The sequence below is a fragment of the Trachemys scripta genome, chromosome 6, assembly GCF_013100865.1.
Source record: "Trachemys scripta elegans isolate TJP31775 chromosome 6, CAS_Tse_1.0, whole genome shotgun sequence".
In the NCBI taxonomy this organism is placed as follows: Eukaryota; Metazoa; Chordata; order Testudines; family Emydidae; genus Trachemys; species Trachemys scripta.
Genome location: NC_048303.1, coordinates 58174601 through 58201270, shown reverse-complemented (window position 1 = coordinate 58201270; position 26670 = coordinate 58174601). Strand labels below are relative to the sequence as shown.

Genomic DNA, 26670 nt, shown 5'->3' with positions numbered 1-26670 from the left:
CAAGATTATTTTCTCTGAGGATAAGATGTCAATTGTCTTCAAGCTTTTTTTGTGCAGTGACTGTATCTTAGTCTGTTTGTATGTTGGGGTCTGTTCTCAGAGGGCCTCTAGGAACTACCATAATATACACAATAAATGAAAAAAATTAGCAAATATTTGTCAGGTTTCCAAGATTTCTGGTAGAAGTTATTTAGTAAGGAGCAGTTTCTTCTGGCAAGGAAAGAAACACTACAATTTTCTCTTAATTATTTTGCTCATTGTACTAGGAGCTTCCACAGGAGAATAGAAAAGAAAACAGCTTCTTCAAAAGTAGCAGCAGCTGGGAGTGAAGTCTGTACTGGGTAGCACCAAGTACTGGGTAGTACTTAAGTGCTTTTAGTTCTCACTTTTTTCCCACTGAGAGAACCCTCACATGAAAGCATCTGTTGTGAAAGCAGAAATTTATCTTACAGCAACTTTGCTATATTAAGTTGAAAAACATATACTAATGCAATTCAAATTCCCAGGCAGTAGAATCTTGCCAATTATGTCATTAAAACAAATACTAAAACAAGATAATAATGGAAAATTATGAATTTTTAATTTATCTGGCTCAGCATGAGAGAGACTGTGTGGTGTTTGCTCTCTCTCAGCACAAATTCAATTGTAATTAATGAAGCACTAGCGTCTAATAGTTTGCTTGGACCACTTTGGAAAAAATAGCCTTCATTCAGGATGTGTTTTCAAAACATAATGATTCATAGAGTACAATGAATTTTATACAGCATCAGTAAACAGTACATGCTCTATTTTGCATTTGATAAACAATTGTTATCTACCTATTTGGTTCCTATCTATCAGGGTAGAATTTCAGCATCACAAAGTATTTAAACAACTGCTTGTAAATGGCAAAGTGTTGGAATAACTTAGTTTTTATATTTGTTTATTTGGATGATGACAAACAGTCCTACTGGACACTTAAAATGGACTAATAATTTGACTTTTTTTCTCAACACAATTTGATTTATCTATGGGCAGATAACAACTCACATAATTGAAAGAGAGGTAAGAAATTAAAGTAAAGCCGAATAAAAAATTACTAGGCACCAAATCCTGGATCCCAGATGATCTGCTGTGCTAGTGTGAAGTAATTTAATCAGGTAACTGCCTTAAGCCTAACACAGCATGCCACTCAAGAGAAAAATTTATGCTGACTACTTTCCCACTTCTGTTTCCCTCTTGTTCTGTCTCAGTTGTGTTTCTTCCACTAGCCTGAACTCTAGGAGGTGCTGATGATGCTCAAGCACCTTGTAGGATCAGGTCCCATACTCCATGCTGTTTCTCCTGTTAGTAGCCACCACTGCTAGAACCATCATTCCAGAAAATAATGCAGTCTTTCCAACTCCCCTTCAGGTGAGGTCTTTGTGCTGTAGCCCCAATTACTGATGTTGAAACTGTATACAAAATAGTCTGTTTTTACGAACTAAAATGATTAGTACCCCATAGAATGGGTAGAGTCTGGATACATAATTTCTCTCTACTCTTCATTATATTTCCGACCTTCCCTTCATCTTACCCTCAGAAGATGTGTGATCGGCCATAACTTCTGGAAATAAACGATGTATTGAGAGACAGCCTAGTGTAGAGCCTTCCAGCGTTTATCTATTGCAACCTAGTGATTTGCCAGATGTTATGGAACTATAGTCATCTTACTGTGTAACCAGTGAGTTCTTTTCAGGGGCCTTTTTTAAATAAACAATGCTCAGATGTTTTATGGAATTCCAGTGCTGCCCTAGTGAGCTGGGAAGGAAGGAAGTTGTAGGAGCTGTGAAAAGTTGCCCTCTTTGCTCTAGTGCTTGAACTCTTTACAAACATAAGGAAGCATATCTTTCAGCTTCTTCCGTCACACAGGGATAAAAATTTAGCGGACGATTTAATCCCCTGACTAGAATGGATTGTCTTGTTCATTCAGAAGTAATGACAAAGAATTGTTTGTTAAAAAGATTAGAGAGAGAACAAAAAACACCCCACCATTCTTCATTTACATTTCTTTATATTGGAATATTCCTATTGGCTACTAGTGTTATATGCCTTGGCAAACCTATTTGACAGGACTGCAACCAGGCTAACGCTTTCTCTCGTTTTTACCAGCCGTTTGTAAAAAGCCAGGGTCCTTTCGCTTGCACACCATTAAAAAGAGGCTTAAGGAGGCTCCGTCTCGCCACATGAGCCACTTCATCCCAAGCGTTGCTGTTCTCACACACATTAAATGTTGGGTTTGCAGGATCCAAAACAAATGGCCTGAGAGAAAAATAAGAATCAATGTGAACATCCATACCAAGAGGTGAGATCTAGCAATTTACTAAGACCCAACTGTAGCTCTGATGTAAGTAGGTAACCAACCAAAAGCTAGTCCAATAGCATTGGAAAGCAGCACTTTGTAATAAGATTAAAAAAGCTGATGTTTCAAAAATGTCAGCAAGTCAAGACATATATAGTGCTTGAAAGTAGACAGACATCATGTTTTGCTTTATATAGTCTATCACTACTGTAGTATTGTCCTTAACAGGGACTTGTACCACTTCTCTCTTACTCCTCCTTCTCTGAAGCAACCTCACAACAAAGTCCTACCCACCATACTCTGTGTCCTCAGTGTTTTGTCCTGAGACATTCATGCAGGAAAACTTGTCCATTCTTCAGAGGGAAATGAGGGAAGGGCATTGGAGGAATGGTACTTGAGAGATTTTTGCCTGCATCCTCACTGCAAAGTGAGTGGATTCCAGGCTGAGTTAAATCGGAGCCTGGATTCTAACCTATACCTCCAGCCATGTAAACTAGCCTGGGTTTAAAGCACCTCCTGTCTTGGGTCAAAAAGTTTCTGTGTGAATGGTGGGGAGTGACAGTTGGGCTGACACCTGTGTAAGAGCCCCAGTTAACTGTGCAGTGAAGATATGTCCTCAGTCTTTCCTCCTAGTTATCAGGGGCTGGTTTTATTAGGATCCAAGCTCTTTGTCCCAGCTTTCCCGCCAGAATCTTCCCCCCTCCTACCCTTGGCCATACTAGCCAGAGCCCAGCAGACATGAGACTTCAAAGGAATTGGCCCCTCTTCTTTCTGAGCACCAGACAATAAGGTTTATCTGGAGCCATTGTCTGCTTTCTGGCCCTCCTAGGTGGAGAGCTCTGGCTGGGGTTAACCCTTTGAGGCTGTAATATTGGTTGAAAGGAACATACATATGGGTGCTAACGAAACTATTAAAGTACATATCTTAGAGAAGAGAATGCAACATATAAAAAAAGTCTTATCAAGTCAATCCAGAGAGATGGTATCATATGGCAGTACTGTTAGTGCAAGTATAAAATTTAAAACTACATTAAGATGCTACACAATATATATGTAAGGCTGTATAAAAATGTATTCTATAACATATATTAAATTGAGGTTATGTAATCAAGTAATTAAAGATTAACATACATGCAAGCAGCACATAATTATTTGTTGCCTGAGCATTTAGAAGCCCTAAGCAGGATGCCCTGGAGCTGTCCAATCTCAGAACAATGAAATCTTAAACTGTGTCATTTCCTGATTTACTTATTTAATCATGGAATCTCCATGTTCTCTTAATACATTTTTTGCATGGAATTTCCTAGGGTTTTTTTGTTTTGTTTTTTTGCTATTACTACTACTATTTATTTGTGTTATGGTAGCACCTAGGAGCCCCAGTCATGGACCAGGACCCTATTGCGCTAGGTGCTGCACATACAGTAAGTAAAAACAAAAAGCAGCTTCAGTCTGGCAGGACTGTGGATCTCTGCTAACTTGCCAGAAATTGACAATAGCATTCATAAGTTCCATAATTTGGAACACATTTTCTAGATATCACAGTAATGCCCTGTCTTATACATAGGCCTGGCAGAATTCAATGTAGTATATAATTTTGACAGATAATCTATGTTTGTTTAAGCATTTATGTAGATTATCATCAATTTAAATTTCATAGTTTGATGAAATTATGGGGAGGAGTTCAGACAATTATTTAAATGACAGTAGACCATGAAATTCAAAAAGTTGTGAAGTTGACAATTTGTGTTTTAACAGTTAAACTTCATATGTCAAAACATACAAAGTAAATATTCTTAAATCAAACTCTAAAAAGTTCTCAAGCAGCATGTTCTTTGTCTATCTAATTTTTGATTATCATTAGTGGAAATTTTGTTGTCGGTTTGTGTGTGTACAGTGAAATTGACACTAACATTTACTGATAAAAACAGAATCCTTTCCAGCCTACTTATGTCTTTGGAGGTCTTCCAGAAGGGACCCTTCTCCTGACAATTGGAGCAGTGGAGCACACCTCATGCAACATAGCCTGTGGGGCAGATGGAAGCATTTTTCTTCCTTCATGCATCTGCCCATCAACTAGTTACAAAAGATTTGCCCTTTAATGTTTAGCCCCTTGTGCGGGCGATATGCACTGGGGTAAATTTCACTTCCTGTGTACCATCTCTAGCTAGAATAGGAAAGGGAGTGCCCCTCAGTAAATAGGTTTTGATACAAACTATGGAGTCATTGTGTGTCTCTTTACTAACATTCTTTAATCTCTTAATGAAAAGTTGCATTGCCTCCCATGAGTTATGGGGCCTCCTTTTCCCCATGAACCACTGAGGACAGAAGCAGAATTCAGCTGCTGCAGCTATGCCTGTCTGGTGGTATATTTACATTAAGATGACAGAAGATATTTTGTCATATAGTTACCTGGTTTGCTTCTGGAACACCTTTTTGAAAATCATAGAGTTTGGGCTGTAGTGTTTGTGCCAAACAATGCATATTTCTGGGTATCTAACCAGAAGCTTCAGGATAGCTCTCATTCCCTGAATCAGGCTGAAAAAGACTGGCTTCCCTGCCAGCTGCCAGATGAAGATTGTGATGAGCTCTATAGCATACGAAGAAGGAAGCCTGCGAAACCTAAATACACCGAACACAGACTTAGCACATCACAAAGTCTACACAGGACACTCTTACAAACAAAATGCAAGTAAAAACAAACACTAACAAGCAGCAAAAGTCAGCTTTGTACTTTCATGCTGTTTGTTATCCATTGCAAACATTATGCTGTTGTCCCCAGTCAGGGCCTTCAATGGGAGCACTGAAAAGTTTATTTTATTCTGTATAATAAAGAAAATTGATCAGTAAAAAGGAGAGAGCAGCTTTGTGGTTAAATTACAAATGTGTCCAGATCAGGTACAGAATGCATCAAGAATATGCCAGATGTTCTGCTGTGCAAGCTGAGCCATGGATGCCAGAGGTCACAAGCCATATCACTAGCTCTATGGCCCAATAGCTGAAAGAATAAGCTCATGATGCCAAAGAAAGAATTGGAACCATTTATGACCATCACAAATGCCTCTGATTACATGGTAGCATTGGGTGAAGAAAAGAGACAGATCATACCCCACCAAAAGTGAGATGGCTTCAGTTTAAGGCCTGGATTCTGCTCCTATTGAAGTAGAGGGCAAAACTTCCATTTGACTTCAGTGGTGCAAAAATTAGGCTCAGAGGGAATATCTGCACTGCAATAAACCACTTGCAGCTGGCCCAGGCTCACGGGGCTCAGGCTATGATGCTGTACAATTGGAGTGCAGACAAGATCAGGCTGGCACTCAGGCTCTGGGATCCCATAACGGGGGAGGGTACAAAAGCCCAGGCACCAGCCTGATCCCGAACATCTACACTGCTCAGCCCCACAGCAGGCTTTTATTGCAATGTAGACATACCCAAGGAGTCTTGGTATAATTTAAGGGTATGACTGCCCTGCAATTTAAGCCCAGGGTTTGAATTCAGGCTCAAGCTTATCTCCACTTCTGACTACATGCAAATTATGCTAACCCAGGGCTTGGACCCACTTCACTACAGAGAACATGAAAAGGTGAGAGTTGCCCAACCAACTCGGAGGCTAATTAATTAATTAATTTTATTCTCTGTATGTATATATATCTCCTCACTATATGTTCCAGTCTCTGCATCCGAAGAAGTGGGCTGTAGCCCACGAAAGCTTATGCTCAAATAAATTTGTTAGCCTCTAAGGTGCCACAAGTACTCCTGTTCTTTTTGCGGATACAGACTAACACGGCTGCTACTCTGAAACCTGTCAGAATCCTTCACTTACACATCAGCTTTATTCGGCATACAAAACTTACCCTCAGCACCACTTGAAACCAGATGCACCTCCAGTACTGCAGGAAAATGCTAAATACCCTTCCTGCACCAGTAAGAACTACTGCAATTGGCAGAGAGGGAAAGCATATTTAGTTCCCTTGGAAAAGGAAACTTTAGTTTCCACTGGGGACTTCATCAGAGCCCTGCCAGAGGAGGCTAATAGGGAAATGCACCAAATCACCCCAAGTCACACTACGACTATGGGCAGCGCTGGCCATTTTTTGTGCAAAAAGTAGAATGGCTGCAGGGCCATTGTAGCCTCCTCCCTCTTAGTGGAATTTTTGCTGCTGGCGCTGTTTTTCTGGTGCAAATCCTGAAGTGAATTTGGCTCATCTGATAACAGCTAAAGAGGAAAAAGCTGGAATCAGTAACCTAAGGAAGTATTATTGTTATAGCCCTATTTCAGAGATAGGAACTGAAGCACAGAAAGATTAACTGACTCGCCCAAGGTCACACAGGAAGACTAAAGCAGAACTGAAAATTGAACAGCGTTCCGATCCAGTGTGTTAACTACAAAACCATTCTTCTTTCACTTTACTCTCCAGAATGTACGTTCCACCTACATACTAGGTTAATTTTTCAGAACAGTAATTCAGAATTAATAAATAAGCAGAAGTTACTTATTGTAAAAGGCTCTGTTTATTCAGCTGATTTGCTTCACACCTTTTTAACAGTGTGTGCCAGATTTCTACTCTGTTTGGTTTGGAAAGGTTTGAAAAGTCCAGCGAGCCATGCATTTGCAGAAACTGTCTTGTCAGCCTTACAGGTGGAGGGTCCTTTATCCCAATCAACAGTGAGTCACTTTAATTGGAAAAAGAGAATGCCAAGCCAATATATTAATAGCACTAGCACAGCTGTGCAGTATTTTCTCTTCCTCTCCATTCCCCCATCCCTTCTTGCTCGAGGGCACTGTCTAATTGGATCACATTCTAGTTCAGTTATAAAACAGCCATTAAGATGTAGTGGAGAAGCATAATACACACATTATGTAAAATCCATTATACAGTACTCACTGTTGTTCATTCTTCAAAAACATCAGGATGTTAAAAGGAAAAGAGGCTCAAATGTTAGTTACGTACTTATTTTGTGCTGTTGGTTTAGCAAAGGAAGTCCTGAACCAGTGCTTAACTAAACGAATCAGGTCCTTCACCTTCATGGTAGATGCCTTGATAAACTCAACCTGGTACTGCAGCAGGGACATTGAGTACAGCTGGATTTCATCAGTGTCATTACAGAGATAGATCTTGTGGTAAAAGCTCTGTTTTAAACCTGTTAACACCAAGAAAAGGATAAGACTGCATTCCCTAATATTTTACTTTTTTGTTTTAAATAGTGAGGCTTCATAACAGCTATAAAATCCTGTTAAATGTCGCACAAGTCCATAATATTAACAAGTCCACTTCATATCCAGACTAAATTCGTTCCAAGTTTGGTGGCATACAAAAACATCCAAGATCCAGTAATGTTATTAGGAGAATATTATGTTTAACAAACAGATTTAATTGCCTATGCAAGAGATTATCCAAAAAACTGCTAGGTTTGTGTGGGTTTTTTTCCTCTCCCTCTCCCCACATCTCTCCCTATAGTTATTTATTTTCTGGTTGATAGCTGTTATACATTCTGCATATGCATACATGAACACACACATGATTAAAATAATGCTCCCCTATTAGGAAAGTTCCTGATTTGGGCATCCCCATTTTAGTTTGTTCCACAATCTGTGTGGAAAAAGGAAAATTATAATCATGATTTTTTAAAGTTAAAAATTGGGGCCAAATTTTTTTAAATACACGTTATTGAATGTACAAAAAATTTTGCATGATACACACACAGTTATTCGGACTGCATGAACATCAACTATGTGAACAGTTAGTTGTGACTAATTATCTATTTGCATGTTTTTCATAAATTCAGAGATTCCCAGGCCAGAAGGGAATATTGTGATCTTCTAATCTGACTTCCTGTACAACACAGGCCACAGAACTTCCCCAAAATAATTCCTAGTGCATCTCTCTTAGAAAAACATCCAATCTTGATTCAGAAATGGACAGTGATGGAAATTCCACCACGACCCTTGGTAAATTGTTCCAATGGTTAATTACTCTGTTAAAATTTACACCTTATTTCCAGTCTGAATTTGTCTAGCTTCAACTTCCAGCCATTGGACTGTGTTACACCTTTCTCTGCTAGACTGAAGAGCCCATTACTAAATATTTGTTCTCCATGTAGCTACTTACAGACTAATCAAGTCACCCCTTAACTGACCCTTTGAACTAAATAAATTGAGCTCTGAGTCTGTCACTTTAAGGCATGCTTTCCAATCCTTTAATCATTCTCATGCTCTTCTCTGAACTGTCTTCAATTTATCAACATCCTTCTTGAATTGTGGGCACCAGAACTGGATGCAGTATTCCAGCAGCAGTCACACCAGTGCTAAATATAGTGGTAAAATAACTTCTCTATTCCTATGCAAGATTCCCCTGTTTATGCATTTCAGGACAGCATAAAACTGGGAACTCGTGTTCAGCCGATTATCCGCTCCCACCCCCAAATCTTTTTCAGAGTCACTGCTTCTAGGGATAGAGTCCCCCTTTCTATAAGTTTGGCCTACAGTCTTTGTTACCAGATGTTTACATTTACATTTGGTCATATGAGAACACATATTGTTTGTCTGCACACAGTTTACCAAGCAATCCAGATCGCTCTGAATCAGTGACCTACATACATACCGGATTTATGAGTGCAACTGCAGATATTGCACACACAGTATGTGAAGTTGCATCTGAAGAAGTGAGGTTCTTACCCACGAAAGCTTATGCTCCCAATACTTCTGTTAGTCTCAAAGGTGCCACAGGACCCTATGTTGCTTTTTACAGATTCAGACTAACACGGCTACCCCTCTGATACTTGACAGTATGTGTGTACACTCCAGTTGGAGGTGTGATTGTTCAAACTAGCTCATTAAAAATAGCAGAGAAGCCATAGCACACAGGTGGCAGAAAAATGGGACCAGATCACAAGCCCACCCAGGATGCTGAATGGCAAGCTTGTGCTGTTGCAGCTTCATTCCTATTATTAGTAAGCTAGCTCACACCTCCAAACTGTAGTGTAGACATACCCGCAATGGCGATGTCATTTTTGAAAATCAAGCCCTTTATGCCAAATGAAGATTCAATGATTCTCATACTTCTAAAGTTGTTAAGAAGAGACATGAAGTGTACCTAGAAATACAGTATGGAATGGAATCTATTAACTAAGTACAGTAAGAATTGCACAAATTAGACATTGCATCGGAATACCTAGTTTATAGGTGTTTGATGGTTCCTGCATAGAGAGAGTGTGTGTTTGTGTATGTATGGGAAAGTGCTTGGAGTTTAAAAGCATCACAGTCATTAGCAAGTAGTGAAGCAAAAGTGCCATTTCCCCCAAAATTCTATAACAGATTATAATCTACTGAGAATACTATAACCATCAAAACTAAAATAGATTTATAGCCTGGATTCACAAGGCATAGCTGGAACATTATGCAATTTATACAGCTGTATGATGGGTATAAATGGTCACGAGTGATCATTCCCTGATAAAGAAAGTTTCTCCCCAAAGGAAAACATTAATCCCCTACCTGTTGATGGCGCAGGCCCCAGTATGTCATAGCAAGGCATGATATCAAACGAGTGACCGTGGTGATTCGTATAGCATTTGAAATGAAACCGTAAGGATGACTGGGTCCTTTTCTCCATCATTATCCTAAAATAAACCTTAGTTAAAAAAATATTACTGAACAGTAATACTGGGGGAAGGAAGGGTTCAACGGTTTCCAATCTTCCTACTGTGTAGTAAGGATGGAGGAAGGTGGCTGGAAAGTCTCCTTTCTCAGAAATAAGAGACTATATCAGTCTGTACGCTATTTGCAAAAGGCCACAGGGAAGTCTCAGGGCCAAATTAACCACCGGTGTAAATGGAATAAACACTACTGAAGTCAGCAAACTCATGCTTGTTTACACCAGTGGCAAGTCTGGCCCTTCATATTTCTTTTATAAAGCTAGTAAATTATAAACATCTCATAGCAATACATTTACTGACATGTATAAAATGCAAAACCTCACATTAATAAGAAATGAAGGTTAATTTCTCAAACTAGCCAGTAGAGTAAGTGGCTTTGTCATATTCTTGCTTTTCGCTGCTGGGTGGTAAAAATAAGAGGAAATACAAAGAAAACAGAGTACACCACCAGTCCATTAAACTCCCTCTGAAACACTCCTATACCCGTATCCACTTCCTGGACACCATGATCAACTTCAACAATGGAACCCTACAGACAGCTACATACAAAAGAATCCAGAGATCATCACACCTACCTCATAGATCCAGTAATCAAGCCAAGAAATCTGTTCTCTACTGCCAGCTGCTCAGATACCACAGAATATACTCGGAGGAGAAATACCGGGATATACATCTTAACACACTCAAAACCACCTTCACCATACAAGGACACTCCACCAGAGAAGTAGATCGCATCACAGAATGAGCCATCCAAATACCCTGAAAGAACATGATTCAATACAGAAATAAAACCTCCTCTGACTGCATGCCCTTAGTTGTCACCTAAAACCTCACACTGGAACCTACATGGGATATCATCAAACAACTACAACCCATACTCAATGGGGACCCCATCTTGAAAGAATTCTTTCCTGACCCCCCCCCCCCCCCTTCTCACCTTCAAACAACCCTGAAGCCTCTCCAAGCTCATCATCAGAAGCAAGATCCCCACAGACCAGGACACTCCAACTCAAAGTGGCACCAGACTCTGCCAGAACAGATGCCAAACCTGCACACATCTCCACTGCTACAATGATCAACACCCCTTCCCCAACAGACCTTTCAAGTTCCAAAGGTCCTACACATGTGGTATACCTCATCCAGTGCACTAAATATCCCAATAGCAACTATGTGGGTGAAATCAATCACTACACTCTCGAATGAAATCTCACAGGAAAATGATATCAGACAAAAACATCATATTACCTGTGAGTGAACACTTTCCACAAAGGGATCACTCTATATTGGACTCAGTCCTCATTCTCAAAGGAAACCTGCACAACACTTTCAAAAGGTGAGCCTGGGAGCTTAAATTCATAACTTTATTCAGTCCATGATTTTTAGTGTCTGGCGGAGACACTGGATTATGGCTTATTACAACAATCTGTAACACACTAACAACTGCCTCCCACCCCCGCCCTTCCTTTCCTCCTTAGGACTGGATGAGTCATAGGCCACTTAACACATATTTCAAGGGACCATTCAATGTGAACTACTTATGCTAAATGATCTGTTCCATCTTGTATTTAGCTTTGACACTCTGAGGCTATGGGCTTGTCTACACTGGAACTTTACAGCGCTGCAACTTTCTCACTCAGGGGTGTGAAAAAACACCCCCCAGAGCGCAGCAAGTTACAGTGCTGTAAAGCGCCAGTGTAGACAGTGCTGGTAGCTACACTCCTCGTGGAGATGGTATTTTAAGAGCACTGGGAGAGCTCTCTCCCATGACCACACAAGCCACGTAAACGCGCTGCCACAGCAGTGCTTTGGCGTTGCCAGTGTAGACTAGCCCTATATGTTTACACTACAAAGCTTACAGCGGCACAGCCATACCGCTGTAGCTGCACCGCTGTAAGATCTCTTGTGTAGCCACACTATGCTGACAAGTGAAAGCTCTCCCATCGACATAGTTAAACCATCCCTAAAGAGTGGTGGTAGCTATGTCGGCGGGAGAAGCTCTCCCACCAACATAGTGCTTTTTTTACACCCCTGAGTGACTTAAATTTTGCCGACATCAGTGGTAGTGTAAACATGACCTAAGTTTTCCAGGCCTGAAGAAGAGCTGTGTGAAAGCTCAAAAGCTTGTCTCTCTCACCAACAGAAGTGGATCCAATAAAATATGTTACCTCATCCACCTTCACACTCTAATATCCTGGGAGTGACATGGCTATAACAACACTGCATACAGAGTACAACCCTGTAATCTGAGCACTGGTTATAGTTAATGGTTCAGGCTGAAAAAAAATCAAGCAAACAGAAGAAACAAGGAAACCCAAAAGTTAAAGTTTCTATAATATTGCACTTCCTGCATACTGGACAACATAAGGACATAAGAACTGCCATACTGGGTCAGACCAAAAGGTCCATCTAGCCCATTATCCTGTCTTCCGATAGTGGCCAATGCCAAGTGCCCCAGAGGGAATGAACAGAACAGATAATCATCAAGTGATCCATCCCGTCGCCCATTCCCAGCTTCTGGCAAACAGAGGCTAGGGACACCATCCCTGCCCATCCCGGCTAATAGACATTGATGGATCCTATCCTCCATGAATTTATCTAGTTCTTTTTTGAACTCTGTTGTAGTCTTGGCCTTTACTACATCCTCCGGCAAACAGTTCCACAGGTTGACTGTGCGTTGTGTGAAGAAATACTTCCTTTTGTTTGTTTTAAACCTGCTGCCTATTAATTTCATTTGGTGATCCCTAGTTCTTGTGTTATGAGAAGGAGTAAATAACACTTCTTATTTACTCTCTCCACACCAATCATGATTTTATAGACTTCTATCATATCGCTCTTAGTCCTCTCTTTTCCAAGCTGAAAAGTCTCAGGCTTATTAATCTCTCCTCATATGGAAGCCGTTGCACACCTCCAGTCATTTTTGTTACCCTTTCCTGAATCTTTTCCAATTCCAATAGATCTTTTTTGAGATGGGGCGACCACATCTGCATGCAGTATTCAAGATGTGGGCGCACCATGGATTTATATAGATGCAATATGATATTTTCTGTCTTATTAACTATCCCTTTCTTAATGATTCCCAACATTCTGTTTGTTTTTTTGACTGCCGCTGCACATTGAGTGGATGTTTTCAGAAAACTATCCACAATGACTCCAAGATTTCTTTCTTGAGTGGTAACAGCTAATTTAGACCCCATCATTTTATATGTATAATTGGGATTATGTTTTCCAATGTGCATTACTTTGCATTTATCAACATTGAATTTCATTTGCCATTTTGTTGTCCAGTCATCCAGTTTTGTGAGATCCTTTTTTAGCTCTTCGCAGTCTGCTTGGAACTTAACTATCTTGAGTAGTTTTGTATCATCTGCAAATTTTGCCACCTCACTGTTTACCCCTTTTTCCAGATAACAACATAAACCAATAACAGAGGAAAATAGGAATAAAAATCATGTAGCCCTAATTCAACAAAGCACTTAAGCACATGCTTAACTTTAAGCACAAGATTTTCATAGACTCATAGATTTTTAGGTCAGAAGACACCATTATATCATTCTAGTCTGACCTAATATGGACTTCAATAGGACTTAAGCAAGTGCTTTAGTGAAAGCACTTGCTGAAAAAGGACCATAGTCTTTTTATCCCTGTGTTCCTTTATATTATTGGTTTATGTTGTTAGATATATGTGCAATGTTGCAGAGTAAGTGTGGCTGTAGAATCCCTAACTTCTGCATTAATATACACAAACATTCAGATGAGGCTGGTAGCTGGGCCTGTTATGAAGGTTGTCCGACACTTCCCCGTAGAAGACCCTGTTTCCAGTTGCTTACAACTTTGCCAAATGATAATAGTTTAGGCTGAAATTTTGCATGCCACTTGTCTCCCTCAGGCTGAATCTTTTTGGAAAGTTTCAGCCAAAATGGTTCAGCCATTTCCAAGAACAAGGACAGGGAAAATATGTTCTGCAATATTAAAAAATAATCTGGTGATTTTTTCTAGCTCCCCCGTGCTTTTAAAACAGGGACTTGAAATTTGGCAGAGGTGACCTGTGTGTCAGAGATGTGCCTTTTGCTGTTCCTGAGAAAATCTGCTCAAATTTGCCCAAAGTTATACACCTTTGAAAAAAAATCTCCATTTGCACATGCTCAGTAAATTCTTGCTAAAGTTTAGCAGCTAAAATTTCTGAAGTTTCCATCCTCACTGAGACTTCTGCAGCCTCTCACAGTTCCTAGTGCTGACCACACTGTGCACGTGCCATCTCTACAAAGCAGCTGAATGTGCTCCAGCCCAGGACTACATGATCTCACTGGGACTTTCTTTGCAATCACAGCTCCCAACCAGCATGGATCAGGGTGGAGATGGGCCCAGAATTGAGAACAGGAAGCCTGTCTCCCCTGTGCTCTTAATGACCCTCTTGCTGGCACCACGTAGTGTTGAGGAGGAAACCATCTGACTCTAATGCTGTGGGGATAAAAGGCAGATTGGGGGGCAGGGATACAACTAGACTGGGACAAGGATCCTGGTGAGGATGGGACTGGAGTGGGGAAAGAAAAGGGAAACTGTTACTGGGAATTGGGAGGGACAGGAACTGGTTGGATAAAGAGGAGGGGAGACAGATCTGACAAGTAGCCAAGGGGTAGAACCGGGATCAGCTGAGGAGGGAAGAGATTGGAACAAGGAGCCAGGGAAGGAGTGAGGTATAAAGAGGGAAACAGAGTGAATGAAGATCCTGAGGACAGACAGACTGTGTGTGTGAAATCACTGGAGGCTGGTGGGGAGGTGAGAGACAGATCAGATGAGGAGGTGGGAACTGGGACTGGCTGGATAAAGACTGGGACTCAGATCAGGGGCCTGAAGATGGAGACTATTGGCTGGGCAAAGAGACTGGGATGAGAAGCCTGAGGAAAGGAGACTGGGTAGCTCAGGAAAGTAGGAACGGGACTGAGATGAGGATGGGTGACCAGATGTCCCAATTTTATAGGGACAGTCCTGATTTTTGGGTCTTTTTCTTATATAGGCTCCTATTATCCCCCCACCCCCATCCCGATTTTTCACATTTGCTGTTTGGTCACCCTAGATGAGGAGACAGTGGTAGGAAAGAGACAGAACTGGGACATGAACAGGTTGGAAGGGACAAGCCAAAAGGGGTTAAGTTTTGGGGAAGAACAGACAGTCTGACTATTAGAGAACAATCCCCTCTCCTGTGACTATTAGAGAACAATGGAACCCAAGTTTCCTGAGTCTCACCACTCCTTTGCGGTCAGCAAATATCTGTGAAATTCACTGGTGAAATGTGTGTCCCAGTCCCCTCTCGTACTAGTCCACACAGAGGCTATTAACCTACTACTGCTACCATTTACTCTGTTAGTTAAAGTGGCAGAGGTCTGGTGTGGTTAACCTAAATGTTCCAACCCTGCTGATGTCAATAAGATGCCACATTAAAAAGTTTTTAAAAAGAAAACTGAAGAAAAAATGCTAAGTAATTTTACACAAAAACTATGATAAAAGAACATTATTCAATTGCAAAGTCAAGCAGTGCAAAGTTAGGAAATGCCAGAATTAAGGTTGCCTGTGCTCCCCCTGAGAGTATGCCGTATGATAAAGTCTTTAATTACATTATCATATACTAATTTTCCACAAGATCCCTGCATCAATCCATGCACAAAATGGACCTGTGCTGGGGATGGATCAGAGTTGTGTAGTGAAGGAGATCGTCTGTAGGATCTCTGCCTCATTTGTTACAGAAGTTGGATGGTGTCTAGTGAATGAGGCAGGGAACTACAGAAAATGAGAAGAGGGTCTCATGAGTAAAGTTGAATTCTGCCCTGGAGAACTGCATTCTATCCCTGTCTCTGCCCCAGAGTCCTTATGTATTGCTAGGCAAGTCACTTAAATTCAGCTTTTCACAGGTGATCACAAATTGTCTATTCCGCCTTTTCTGAGTGCTTGACTTGAGACCCCAATGTTTGATTTCCAGAAGTGCTGATCACTCCCAGGTATAGCTGAAGTCAGTTGGAGCTGTGGTTTGAACATATAAAGTAATATATATTAAGTAGAGCTATCCAGGAATTGGATTTTTCATTTCAGGGGAGTTTTGTGATTTCAAGATGTTTGCCATTACAGAATGGAATAATCAATCAATCAATCAATTAAATAAATAAAACAAACATTGAAATTTCCTATGAATCAAAATTCCAAATAAAATGAAATAAAAAAAAATCTAATTCCAGATCAACCAAAACATTTTGTTTTGATAAAGCTGAAAGGCTTCTGTCCAATTACAACTTTTTTCAAGTGGGACCAACAGGCAGAAATTTGTCTGTGAGTCTACTGAAACCTAGGCCAAGTCTATGGTACAAACTTCTGTGCACATAGCTATGCCAGTCAGGGTGTGAAGAGGTGTGACCCCTGACTGACACAGCTGTGCCAGCAAAAGCTTTTGCCCAAATAGCTTACTTCATTTGGGGAAGGCCGGAAAATGCTATGTTGGCAAAAGTGCAGTATTGCCACTATAAGCTGCAGCCACACTAGGAACATTTCGCAAGTGCAATGTACTGGTATGGCAAAGCACTCCCAGTGGAGACTTATTCACAGCTAGAAAGGACAACTGAAGGGCTATGAAAATGAATGATACTGAACAAACACTGCCATTCACAGTAAGAGATACACGCACACAAAATACATATTCACCACACCTATCAATGCAAACTGGAGATATTTTTAAGACCTTACAAGATGTGTCTTAATAGCTTCTATTCTTTAAAATGAATTTCCACTTAAAAGGCATATGGCATATGTTTATTTATATAAACGCATATTGAGTGTATACAAATTAATGCTCATGAAGTATGAAACTATCATTTGGTGTATGCAATCCGGTCAAGCCTAGCCGCAGTTTTTTTTAAATCATCAATGTTCAAGGTACGAAGACCTCCAGGAAGTTGAGTCATTTTGCAGTTCTCAACAACGTGTGTCATGCTTTGTGGCTGCCCACACTGACATAGTAGACTGTCTCTAAAACATGAAGCATGAAAGATACCAGATTACAGACCCCAGGGACACCAGACATCCTTTCGTTCACTGAACAGGTACAACACAGGCAGTAGCAGTGCAAGCTTCTACACTTTGCTCACCAGTGTGCCTCAGCTCAGAACTGGAGGGGCTGCCTCTGTAGGCAAAATGGCCTGTTTCCATAGCTATTCAAGCCTTGGCCTCTCATTCAAGACCGCCAATAAAGATGCCAATTACTCTCTATTGTCATGGTCATTCTTGGGATGTGAGCACCTCTCCACTGGAATCTGGACAGGGACCACGAAACATATTTCACATAGGTTGCCCACAGCCATGGTAACAACTTCAGGTCCCTTCTGTTTGGGATGGATTCAAACCACTGACCTAGAGTTAAAAAACCTCTATATTTTATTGCTCATCCCCTGTCACCCAGTCCTCCCTAACTCAGACCTCAATTCTCCCCTCTAACTTGTCCCACCACAATCTCAGTGCCTCCTCTCCAGAAGGAGTATTTATATGCAGTTTCTGGAGTGACACTGGGTTGGATTAAAATTAAATATAAAAACAGGTTGCTCTAAAACGGGATCCCAAATGTGTTTTATGAGGCTTCTTATGGGAAACAAAACCCATGTGCATTTTGGGTTGGATGGGACCTCCACTAGAGAAAAAATATTTAGGGGACACTCTTTGGCTTTCATGATAAAACAATTCATCACTGGTGATATCACCGCATCTCTTTCCACAACCTCAAAATCCCACAGCCTGGGAGTATACAATACACCCTGTGCCTGCGCAGCAGACACAAGAGTCCCCTGAAAACCAGGTCTGCTGCCTCCATGTATCCCACACACACGCACACACACACACCATGGATCACCAGGTGTCATGATTAGTCAAAGCAGAAAGATACGTAGTATTTGTTTGCACTGTGGAAAGAGCATGTTTAGTCTCTAGACAAGTTCACTGAGATGAGGGAGGAGCACAGTATTTCACATTATAGATGAACAGTCTGTATGGAGTCCCATTCAGTTGCTTTCATTCATGCTAGAGAAGCTAGAGGGTGAAGGTGCAAAATGGGAGAAAATGATGAATCATTAAGGCTTGAAAAGATGGTGTGAACTATCTCTAATGGGAATTTTACCTATGTTTGTATTGGGACGCACACCATTTTGTGTCTAGTTTTCTAGTTTGATTTTATCCATTTTATTTTCCGATTTTGCTGTGCTCTGTGAAGTAGGCAGTCTAGGGGGGAATCACATCTGAGATGCCTGTGTAACATCTGGAGCAAGTAAAAGCCCTAATAATAACTAAACATAGAAAATACACACAACCATCATGATCCAAACCTGCTGGCCCATGAAGATTCCTTCAGTCTTTTCCCAAGATCATCTATAACTTCTGGCAGTTTCTTTTTGCAGTCTTCTAGATTTTCAAAGGCTTCACTAAATAGCACTATATCAACATCAGACCAGCCTTGTGTATCAGTTCCTTTTATATATGAGCCTCCCTGTTATTCAAGATATGCCAGAAAGATGATTAGCACTTGATTTTTTTCTGTAAACAGGACATTTTTGCAATGTTGGTAAAGCAGGCTTTAGATGCCTTCTGTAATTTCTTAGACTGTCTTGTCTACATACTTGCAAGTAATTTATAGTTTACATGTTACTAAGGTGAGATGCAAGATGGGCCTGATCCCTGGGTCTTTCAAATGGACTTTGGATCAGGCCTTATATTAGTAACAGGATTCATAGTATCGGTGATGGTATCTACTATAGGAATGGAATTGGGTTCAACACCCAAATCACTAGGGCAAATCAAGTTTTCTTCACTGGGTGTCGAATATGGTTTAACCCAGTTTATGCCAGTATTCAAATTGTAGTCAACCATGTGGGGGGGAAAGGGGGAGGATGGAGGAGAAAGGCAGTGAGAGCCTTTTTTGAAATTTGGTAAAAAAATACTGTTTATTTTCTAATGCAGAAGTACTTTTTAGTAACTAACAGATTCTCGACCTGATAAAAGCGCATCTCAGGGTTGGGTGCCAAATGCACTCTCTTGATTTTGTTAAATACATTTTAAAACTAGAGCATATCTATCAATACACATCTAGAATTCTGCTTGATGCAATCACTGTAGTAAGAGCATAGGGCCCAACCAGGCAACCCCTACTCATGCTAATGAGTACATCCTCATGTATTTGGTACTAAGAGCCTTCTTACAATAATACAACAGCCACACTGCAGGTAGGGGTGTTTATAATCAGTTAGGAATCTCAAGTCAGTTCTTAGCAGACAGTTGTCTGCAACGTAAATCCACCTTAGTAAACAGGTTTCATATGGAATGGGCATGGAAGTCAAATTGCCCTCTCACCCCTAAAAATGGTTCCTTCAGAATAAAGTTGATGTACAGTGATAGGGTGTTACAGGGAAGTTGATATGGCTATTATCTGTACTACATCAGTCCTGTGAGGATATTCAGTCTCTAGGGATGTCACTTTAGGACCTCTGGAGAACTAAATGAGCCAGTAATTTGCCTTAAAAAAAGTTTAAAAAACACTAAAAAAAAGTTTATTCTCCTGCTGATAATACCTCATCTTAATTAATTAGCCTCTTACAGTTGGTATGGTATCTTTTCATGTTCTCTGTATGTATAAATATCTTCTTACTATATGTTCCATTCTATGCATCCGATGAAGTGGGCTGTAGCCCACGAAAGCTTATGCTCAAATAAATTGGTTAGTCTCTAAGGTGCCACAAGTACTCCTGTTGTAATATAATTGGTCTAAAAGAGCAATTACAGCTAGAGGAAAGATTATTATCATAGGCTCAACTCATATTTAGATGCAAGAAAACTAAATGCTACTCTTTTTAAAAGATTTTTATTTTATTTATTTAATTTATAATTTATTAAATCCTCAAACAATATGGTGGATCCAAATAATGTTACAGGTCAGACCTGAATCTAAACCAAAAGGAAATTCACTGTTTATGAGATCACTCCCTCTGGACTCTTGGGACACAAGAGGACCTTGTGGTACAGATACATACGGGCTGCAACACTTTGACAAGTGAAGGAAATGCTATTTTGTTGAACCACAATAAAAAGAGGAAATAATGTTTACCTTGATTAGCCGAGCTATTGGTAATGGGAAGCATTCCTTGATCAAATTAATAATTGCCTCAATATCTGTTGCACAGGCAATGCTTGCAGGGCCTGGAATGGAGCGAAGCTTTTCTTCTACAAATCTCTTTAGTTCTGTTGGATTTTTATAATCCAAGATATTATCAGGTGAAAATCCAGTGGCCATTTGAGCTGCACAAAAAGAAAATTAAAGTCTGATCACTAATTTGCTTGAAAAGGACTTGTTAAGAAGCTTATAAATGCTATAAATTCCTTGTTTCCTTTTAATCAGCTGTGGCAGACAGCTAGGACTCAACACCCAAGGATCCAAAAATGATGTAGTGTTAAGTAAAAAATCATTAGTATAATACCTCAAAATCCAACATTTGATTTCCACTATGGTGTCTCTACTTCTTTCCCTTCCTTTTTATCTTCACTTCTAAAACCCTAAATAATAAATTAATGGAGATATCCCATCTCCTAGAACTGGAAGGAACCTTGAAGGAAAGGTCATCAAGTCCAGCCCCATGCCTTCACTAGCAAGACCAAGTACTGATTTTGCCCCAGATCTCTAAGTGGCCCCCTCAAGGACTGAACTCACAACCCTGGGTTTAGCCAGCCAATGCTCAAACCACTGAGCTATCCCTAACCCTAGCACATATCTTTTCTCTCTCTGTTTCTCTCTCATCTTAACTACTATAAATTCTTCATTCCTGGATTATCTGCTTCCCCTTCTCCAGTTTACCCCAAATACCACAGTTAAAACTTTCTTTTAACTACACCGAGCTGTGGCTTTTTATGATCTCCTTCAGGCCTATTCCCTAGCAGATTACAGACAGCAGCCTCCCAGTACCAGGAGACTAGGAACACATTGGGAGAGGCAAGGAGTTTTATTGGCCCTCTTGAAGAGGCACCTGCTGAAAACAGATATGGAGATTCTTGCACAGAGTCTCCAAATGCAGTGAGGGCATGTGGGAGAAGTTCCTATTGGAAGGACACAACTCCTGGTTAGGGCAAGAAAAAAATGGGAAGGTTGGCCAACCACCAGGAGGTCCTAAAACACAATCCTCTAAGGACAAAGGGTTAATTAACGCCTGTTAATTTGCTTTCCCTACTGGTGTTATTGCAGGGTTGCAAGATCAGAAGGTAGGTGGAATTCTGTTGGGGGTTTTTAAAAAGGGGCCTTAGAATGCCTCATTATGGCTAAAGGACTCTGTCAGATAATTTGAAGTTATTATCTACTCTTCCAGAATTTGTAAGGGAGAAGAAAACTGGTGAAGTGAGATCTGGTCTAGTGACAGGACCTCTGACGGGACCCTTTAACAATTTGAAGATTTCATAACTGGGGGGTAGTGCCAAGAAAGTCTGGACTGATTCATCATTTGACCTATTCATGGGAGGGTTTGAATAACAATCTCATTGACTTGCAGAATTGCTCAGTAAAGTAGTCATCTTTTAATCACATGACCCCCGCCTGCGGTCTGAAGGCAGCTTTTTATTTATTGCTGGTTCACTCTAATACTTTTGATTTTATGGGGCTTTCAACATACTGATAAGGCCATGCCCATGTGATTGTCATTTTCCTGTTTAGCCTTTGAACTATTTAGTATCTTCTTAGAATGGAAAGACATGGACGTGACCTGTCGTGCATGGCACATGTCCTGGACAATGTTTGGTTTCTCAGCCTTAGCAGATTCAGGCATTGGAAAGCCTTGCTTTAAACAATTTGTTCCACCACAGAGAGTCTCGGAACTCCACTGGCGTAGGACAAAACAGAGGAACCAAATACATATATTACATACCTGGGCACAGAAATTGATAGAGACTAGAGCGTCTCACTTCCCAGCCATGAAGGTTGATCAATGAAGGGAACAGGTTAGTAGTTCGGTTAAAGTCACCCTAAACTATTTACAAACATTAGCTGGATTGTTAGGTTTTGTGTGCAGAGCGGTTGTGCATTCCTGAGCCTTATGGTGCTGTTTACACAATGACATAGCCCAGACATGGAGAAGAGTCTCCTGGGCTGTTGTGGTAAACAGGCTCACAAAAAATGTAGACTGAGAAATGAGAAAGAGGTGATGGTTTTGAGCACTGAAGTATCATGTGCTTGCCCAGGACAATTCCACCAACAAAGGGCATTTGTTGGACATCTGTTATGACATTTTTTTCCTGGGCATTCAACTATGACAGGAGAGGTTTTTGTGAGTGGTTGGCTTGGTGGGATGCCAAGCAAGCAGTGCTAGGGGCATCTAATGGCAATGTAGTTTTTACAGGTAGGAAAATTCAGGCTAGCTTTGGCTGAGAGAGTTTGGAGCAGGAAATAGTCATCTCCAAGATTAATTTGTTGTAACAAGGGGACAGCCATAAAGATAGTCATATCTACTGGTGAAGACTGCTGGGAGCTCCAATCTTCTTTGTGAGACTCATGGTTTTGGTTTTATGGTCATGCCTATCACCCACATCTTAGTGGGCCAGCTGGTTTTCAGATGGCCTGAGATGATGATTTTATAACCTTTGGGTCAGCAAACAGTGATTGGATCAAACAGCAGCTTGTTTCTGTGGCAGCTGGCCCATTACTGTAAGAATTACACATTCCACTTCTATGTTTGGTTACTGTGTGATTGTTATTTATTTAATAGAACTGAAGCTTGTATGCCAAAAAATGTGTTTGGTTGTAGTGTGGTTTTCCTAAGGGTGCCTTTCCTAAAGGCCTTGAATAAAAAAAACCCACACACACTTTCCACATGTGTGTGAAGAAGGTCTACAAACTGGTCAAGCACTAAGAGAGTTCCAAGTGAGCTTCATTGCCAGAGAAGTACAAAATATGGATGAGGACAATAGCACAAGCTATTTCTTATCCATATCCCTCTCCAACATTTAAAATAATAAGCCTGATGGCTAAGGGAGGGTTGGGTAAGACAGGGTCGTGTCAGTGAACACAAACTAATAATGTCGATTTTCAATACACTTTTTGTTCTGTAGCTTCTGATGTAGATTCATTTACTGGTGGAACATTGGGCCATATCTCTTTATTTATACCAAAAATGTTAATGCCCCGCTGTCATAAATATAAAGGGAAGGGTAACAACTCTTATGTATGAGGTAACATAAAATTCCTCCTGGCCAGAGGTACAGAATCCCCTTACCTGTAAGGGGTTAATCAGTTCAATTAACCTAGACAGTCTCAAAGCAAGGAGGTATTATATTTCATAACTACAAAATGAGGAGATTCATTGTAACCTTCACCACAAGTCCTTAACAGACACACTAGTTGGTTACCAGTAACTACAATTACCAGTGTGAGTGTCTCATCCTGCATGGTGCTACGTACCCTCAATTCCTACCAACTACAGTGGGTGTTGAGAACAATCAGCACCCCACACGACTCAGTGCTTTTTCAGGAAGAGTTTTGCTGAGTAAGGGTGATAAATGGCCAACGAAAATTAATCATCTTGGGAGTGATCTCACCAGTGAAAGCGTTTGATACTTATGGTATTTAGCCCTTGATTCTCCCTCGCTAATGGCCAGTGCTCTCCAGCAGAACTTCCTGTCTGTTCTGAGCAGCAGTGGTACCTCTTTTGCTGGCTGTGAAGTGATGATCTTGTTTCTCATGGTGTTCCCTGCTATGGATTGTTCCAAACTGCCTTGGGCACATCCTGCAGGAGGTAGACATTTCCATGGCCACAAATTTTGCTTCCCTCTTTGGAGGCATGTCCCAGAAACACCCTTTTTTTTCAGCAGTCATTCTTTCATGGTTGGCCTGTTAAAGGGAAGATGGGGCACACCATACATAGGATCAAGTATCAGGGGGTAGCCATGTTAGTCTGTATCTACAAAAACAACAAGGAGTCTGGTGGCACCTTAAAGACTAACAGATTTATTTGGGCATAAGCTTTCGTGGGTAAAAACCTCACTTCTTCAGATGCATACCCACGAAAGCTTATGCCCAAATAAATCTGTTAGTCTTTAAGGTGCCACCAGACTCCTTGTTGTTACCATACATAGGAGTAAGTTGGATATGGAAAAAGGAGGCTGGCTAATACAGTGAATTGGAGGTACCTCCAGGAGCTCATCTCATCTCATCTCAAGACAAACCTCAACATTTTTAAAGCACATTATACAGGGAAAGAAGGTGGGCCACATCCATAAAGCATGTATAATAATAAAAAAAAAAAAGGCAACCGCTCCAATAATTCCATTTTTTAGAAGTCCACCTTGAAGTTTGCCATGATTTACAATAAAATGTATATAGGAATTATTTGAGACACTATACTTAGAATAGGAAAGAACAGTGGTAACTATGTAGTATCTGCAGGGGATGTGGACTTTTCATTGGTGACTTCTGTAAATATAGCAGCAGTGAAATAAAGCCACCACCATAGCAGCAAGCAGTAGTCAATTGGACCACAGCACAGTGCCACATTTCCTTCCACTTATAGGAACTTGATGGTCCAAATAAGTATTCATGAGATTAAGAGCAAACCACCTAAAGAAATTATTTTCTAAGAAATGTTGTCTGATAAAATATGTACTTTACTGTTTGCAGTGGGAGCTTCTATAAGCACCAGAGGGAAGAATAGCTCAGTGGTTTGAGCATCGGCCTGCTAAATACAGGGTTGTGAGCTCAATCCCTGAGGGGGCCACTTAGGGATCTGGGGCAAAATCAGTACTTGGTCCTGCTAGTGAAGGCAGGGGGCTGGACTCAATGACCTTTCATGGTCCCTTCCAGTTCTAGGAGATAGGATATCTCCATTATTTTATTTAGAGCATGTACTTTCCCATGCTATGTCTGAGTCAGACAGGACTTTAGTCAATCCACAGAGGTTCCTTTGATTTTTTTTTATAGTTTTATATAAAACTAATCAAGGTTTCCTTGGCAGGAGTGGCACTGTATTATAATGTAACAAACTAAATGGCTGTTGCTTTTGGATTGGGTGTGAAACACCTACAGACAGACCATACTTGGAATGCACTGAGCACAGAAATTAGAGATAAAATCTGTTGGGTTATTTTATCTATCCACATGCTATAACAGGATTTTCACCTATACTGAGATGTTCAGATATGTATATTCACTATGTATATACAGTATAAGCCATTTTTCAATTACAAGATGTACTTTCTGTTTCAATGTAAATGTCTCTATTTAATGAAAAGTAAATACAAACTGAACACACAAAAGAAAGAGCAGAGACTGGGAATCAATACAATCTGTTGTGAGAAAGAGACAGAATCAGAGCTCTCAAACAGCCTTACCGCTTCATGGTCCTGAAGTGTTTCTCTCAAAACTTCCCTACCACATTTCTCACAGTGAACTTTTCCAAGATGTTTTGCTCGGAAATGATACCTCAAGGCGGTGCGGCTGACAAAATCATTTCCACATTGCTCACAGTTGTAGGATTTTAGAGACCTCATCCTTTATAAAAAGAAATAAAAGTAAGAGGCTTCACTCCAGAGGGGCACAGAATGATTTTATACACTTGAAAAACAGTATAAACCTCTGAACAGAGCTGTGGTTAGGATAGTGATTCAAAATATATTGCCCTGATATTTGCAGTATTTACCAAAATTGTTTCAAAACTTGTTTAGTCATTCAAACTTTAGCCTAATCAAATGCTGTTAAAGTTAGTGATATAACAGAGAATTTTTCACTTGACCAGAGCTCGGAGAGCTGGTATTAATAATAGCTTCTATTGTCCAAAGAAAAGAGAACACTCCTGAATTACCTACCTAAACATTTTCTGAAGAATAAGCTGTACAGAAGCCCTGGTTTCTTTCCATCACTTTTCTTTTCCATGCATACCCATTCAAAAGGGAGTTTATCACATTGGAAGAACTTTCCTGGTACAGGTCTGTCAAAGAAGATTCCTTTTACTTTTGCAAAAAAGGTACTTTCACTTCATGGCAAGTGTGTTTATTTCTTCGTTTCCTAGTTACCTCCATGTGAACAGGCTGAAAGCCTTTCTGCACCATCCCCAGATGCAGAGAATTGTGGGACTTGTAGTTTGCATGCCACCAGAATGAGACCATCTTATTAATGAGTCTATGTGTGGCAAGAGTTTTTCAAAAGCATGAAGAGACATGCATGATTTGAAAATAGAGTACTCATGCTTTCTATGCAGGTTAAGGCGACTCTGGAAACACTTAAACCTGAACCAGAAACTGACAAGCTGTGGTCTCAGCTTCTGTTCTTAGACTCTCAGCCTATGCCAACAGTGGAGCATTATAAGTCTTGCATTGTTCAAGGTTCATTCATTATGTTAGATGTTAAAGTAAGATCTCTTTTGCCTGGTCTCTGGAACATAGATTCTTTGGCATTTTGTGGAAAGTGTACCAGATAACACTGGTGTTCTCTCCAACATTCCTTCTGTACATAAAACCGGTTTGAATGTCCAATAATATCCAGCAACAGAGAGTTTCACAGGTTATATATTGTGTACAAAGTATTGGTAGTTTTGACAGGATGGCTTATGTCAAAGTCCTACTACTTGCAGTATATTTCACAGGGAGAGTCAAACAGACAGTGTGTTATCTCCCATACAATGGTATTTTACTATACATATTGTGTCTTC

General features: G+C 40.5%; 1 protein-coding gene across 2 annotated transcripts; it reads right to left on the bottom strand.

Annotated features, from left to right (window-relative positions):
* Window positions 1–1055: 1055 nt before the first annotated feature.
* On the bottom strand, window positions 1056–26670 carry LOC117879294 (2'-5'-oligoadenylate synthase 1-like). Of its 2 annotated transcripts, XM_034774377.1 has the most exons (9): window positions 25829–26668; window positions 25355–25514; window positions 23672–23858; window positions 20100–20290; window positions 18328–18488; window positions 9813–9937; window positions 7270–7459; window positions 4730–4939; window positions 1056–2280 (listed from the first exon to the last, which is right to left on the bottom strand). In XM_034774377.1, exons 1-9 carry the CDS (start codon window positions 25834–25836, stop codon window positions 2124–2126), a joined length of 1389 nt encoding a protein of 462 aa, XP_034630268.1. In that variant the 5' UTR covers window positions 25837–26668; the 3' UTR covers window positions 1056–2123. The 2 variants fall into 2 exon arrangements, with proteins under 2 accessions (XP_034630268.1, XP_034630269.1); XM_034774378.1 differs by lacking the exon at window positions 4730–4939 and having other exon boundaries at window positions 25829–26670.

Excerpts from the sequence above, each read along its gene's own strand:
- LOC117879294 (XM_034774377.1), bottom strand. Across the intron at positions 9,938-18,327 it reads GAATCTTCATGGGCCAGCAG|GATAATGATGGAGAAAAGGA; the intron begins GTTTGGATCATG and ends GGTTTATTTTAG. Across the intron at positions 2,281-4,729 it reads GTGTTCCAGAAGCAAACCAG|GCCATTTGTTTTGGATCCTG; the intron begins GTAACTATATGA and ends TTTTTCTCTCAG.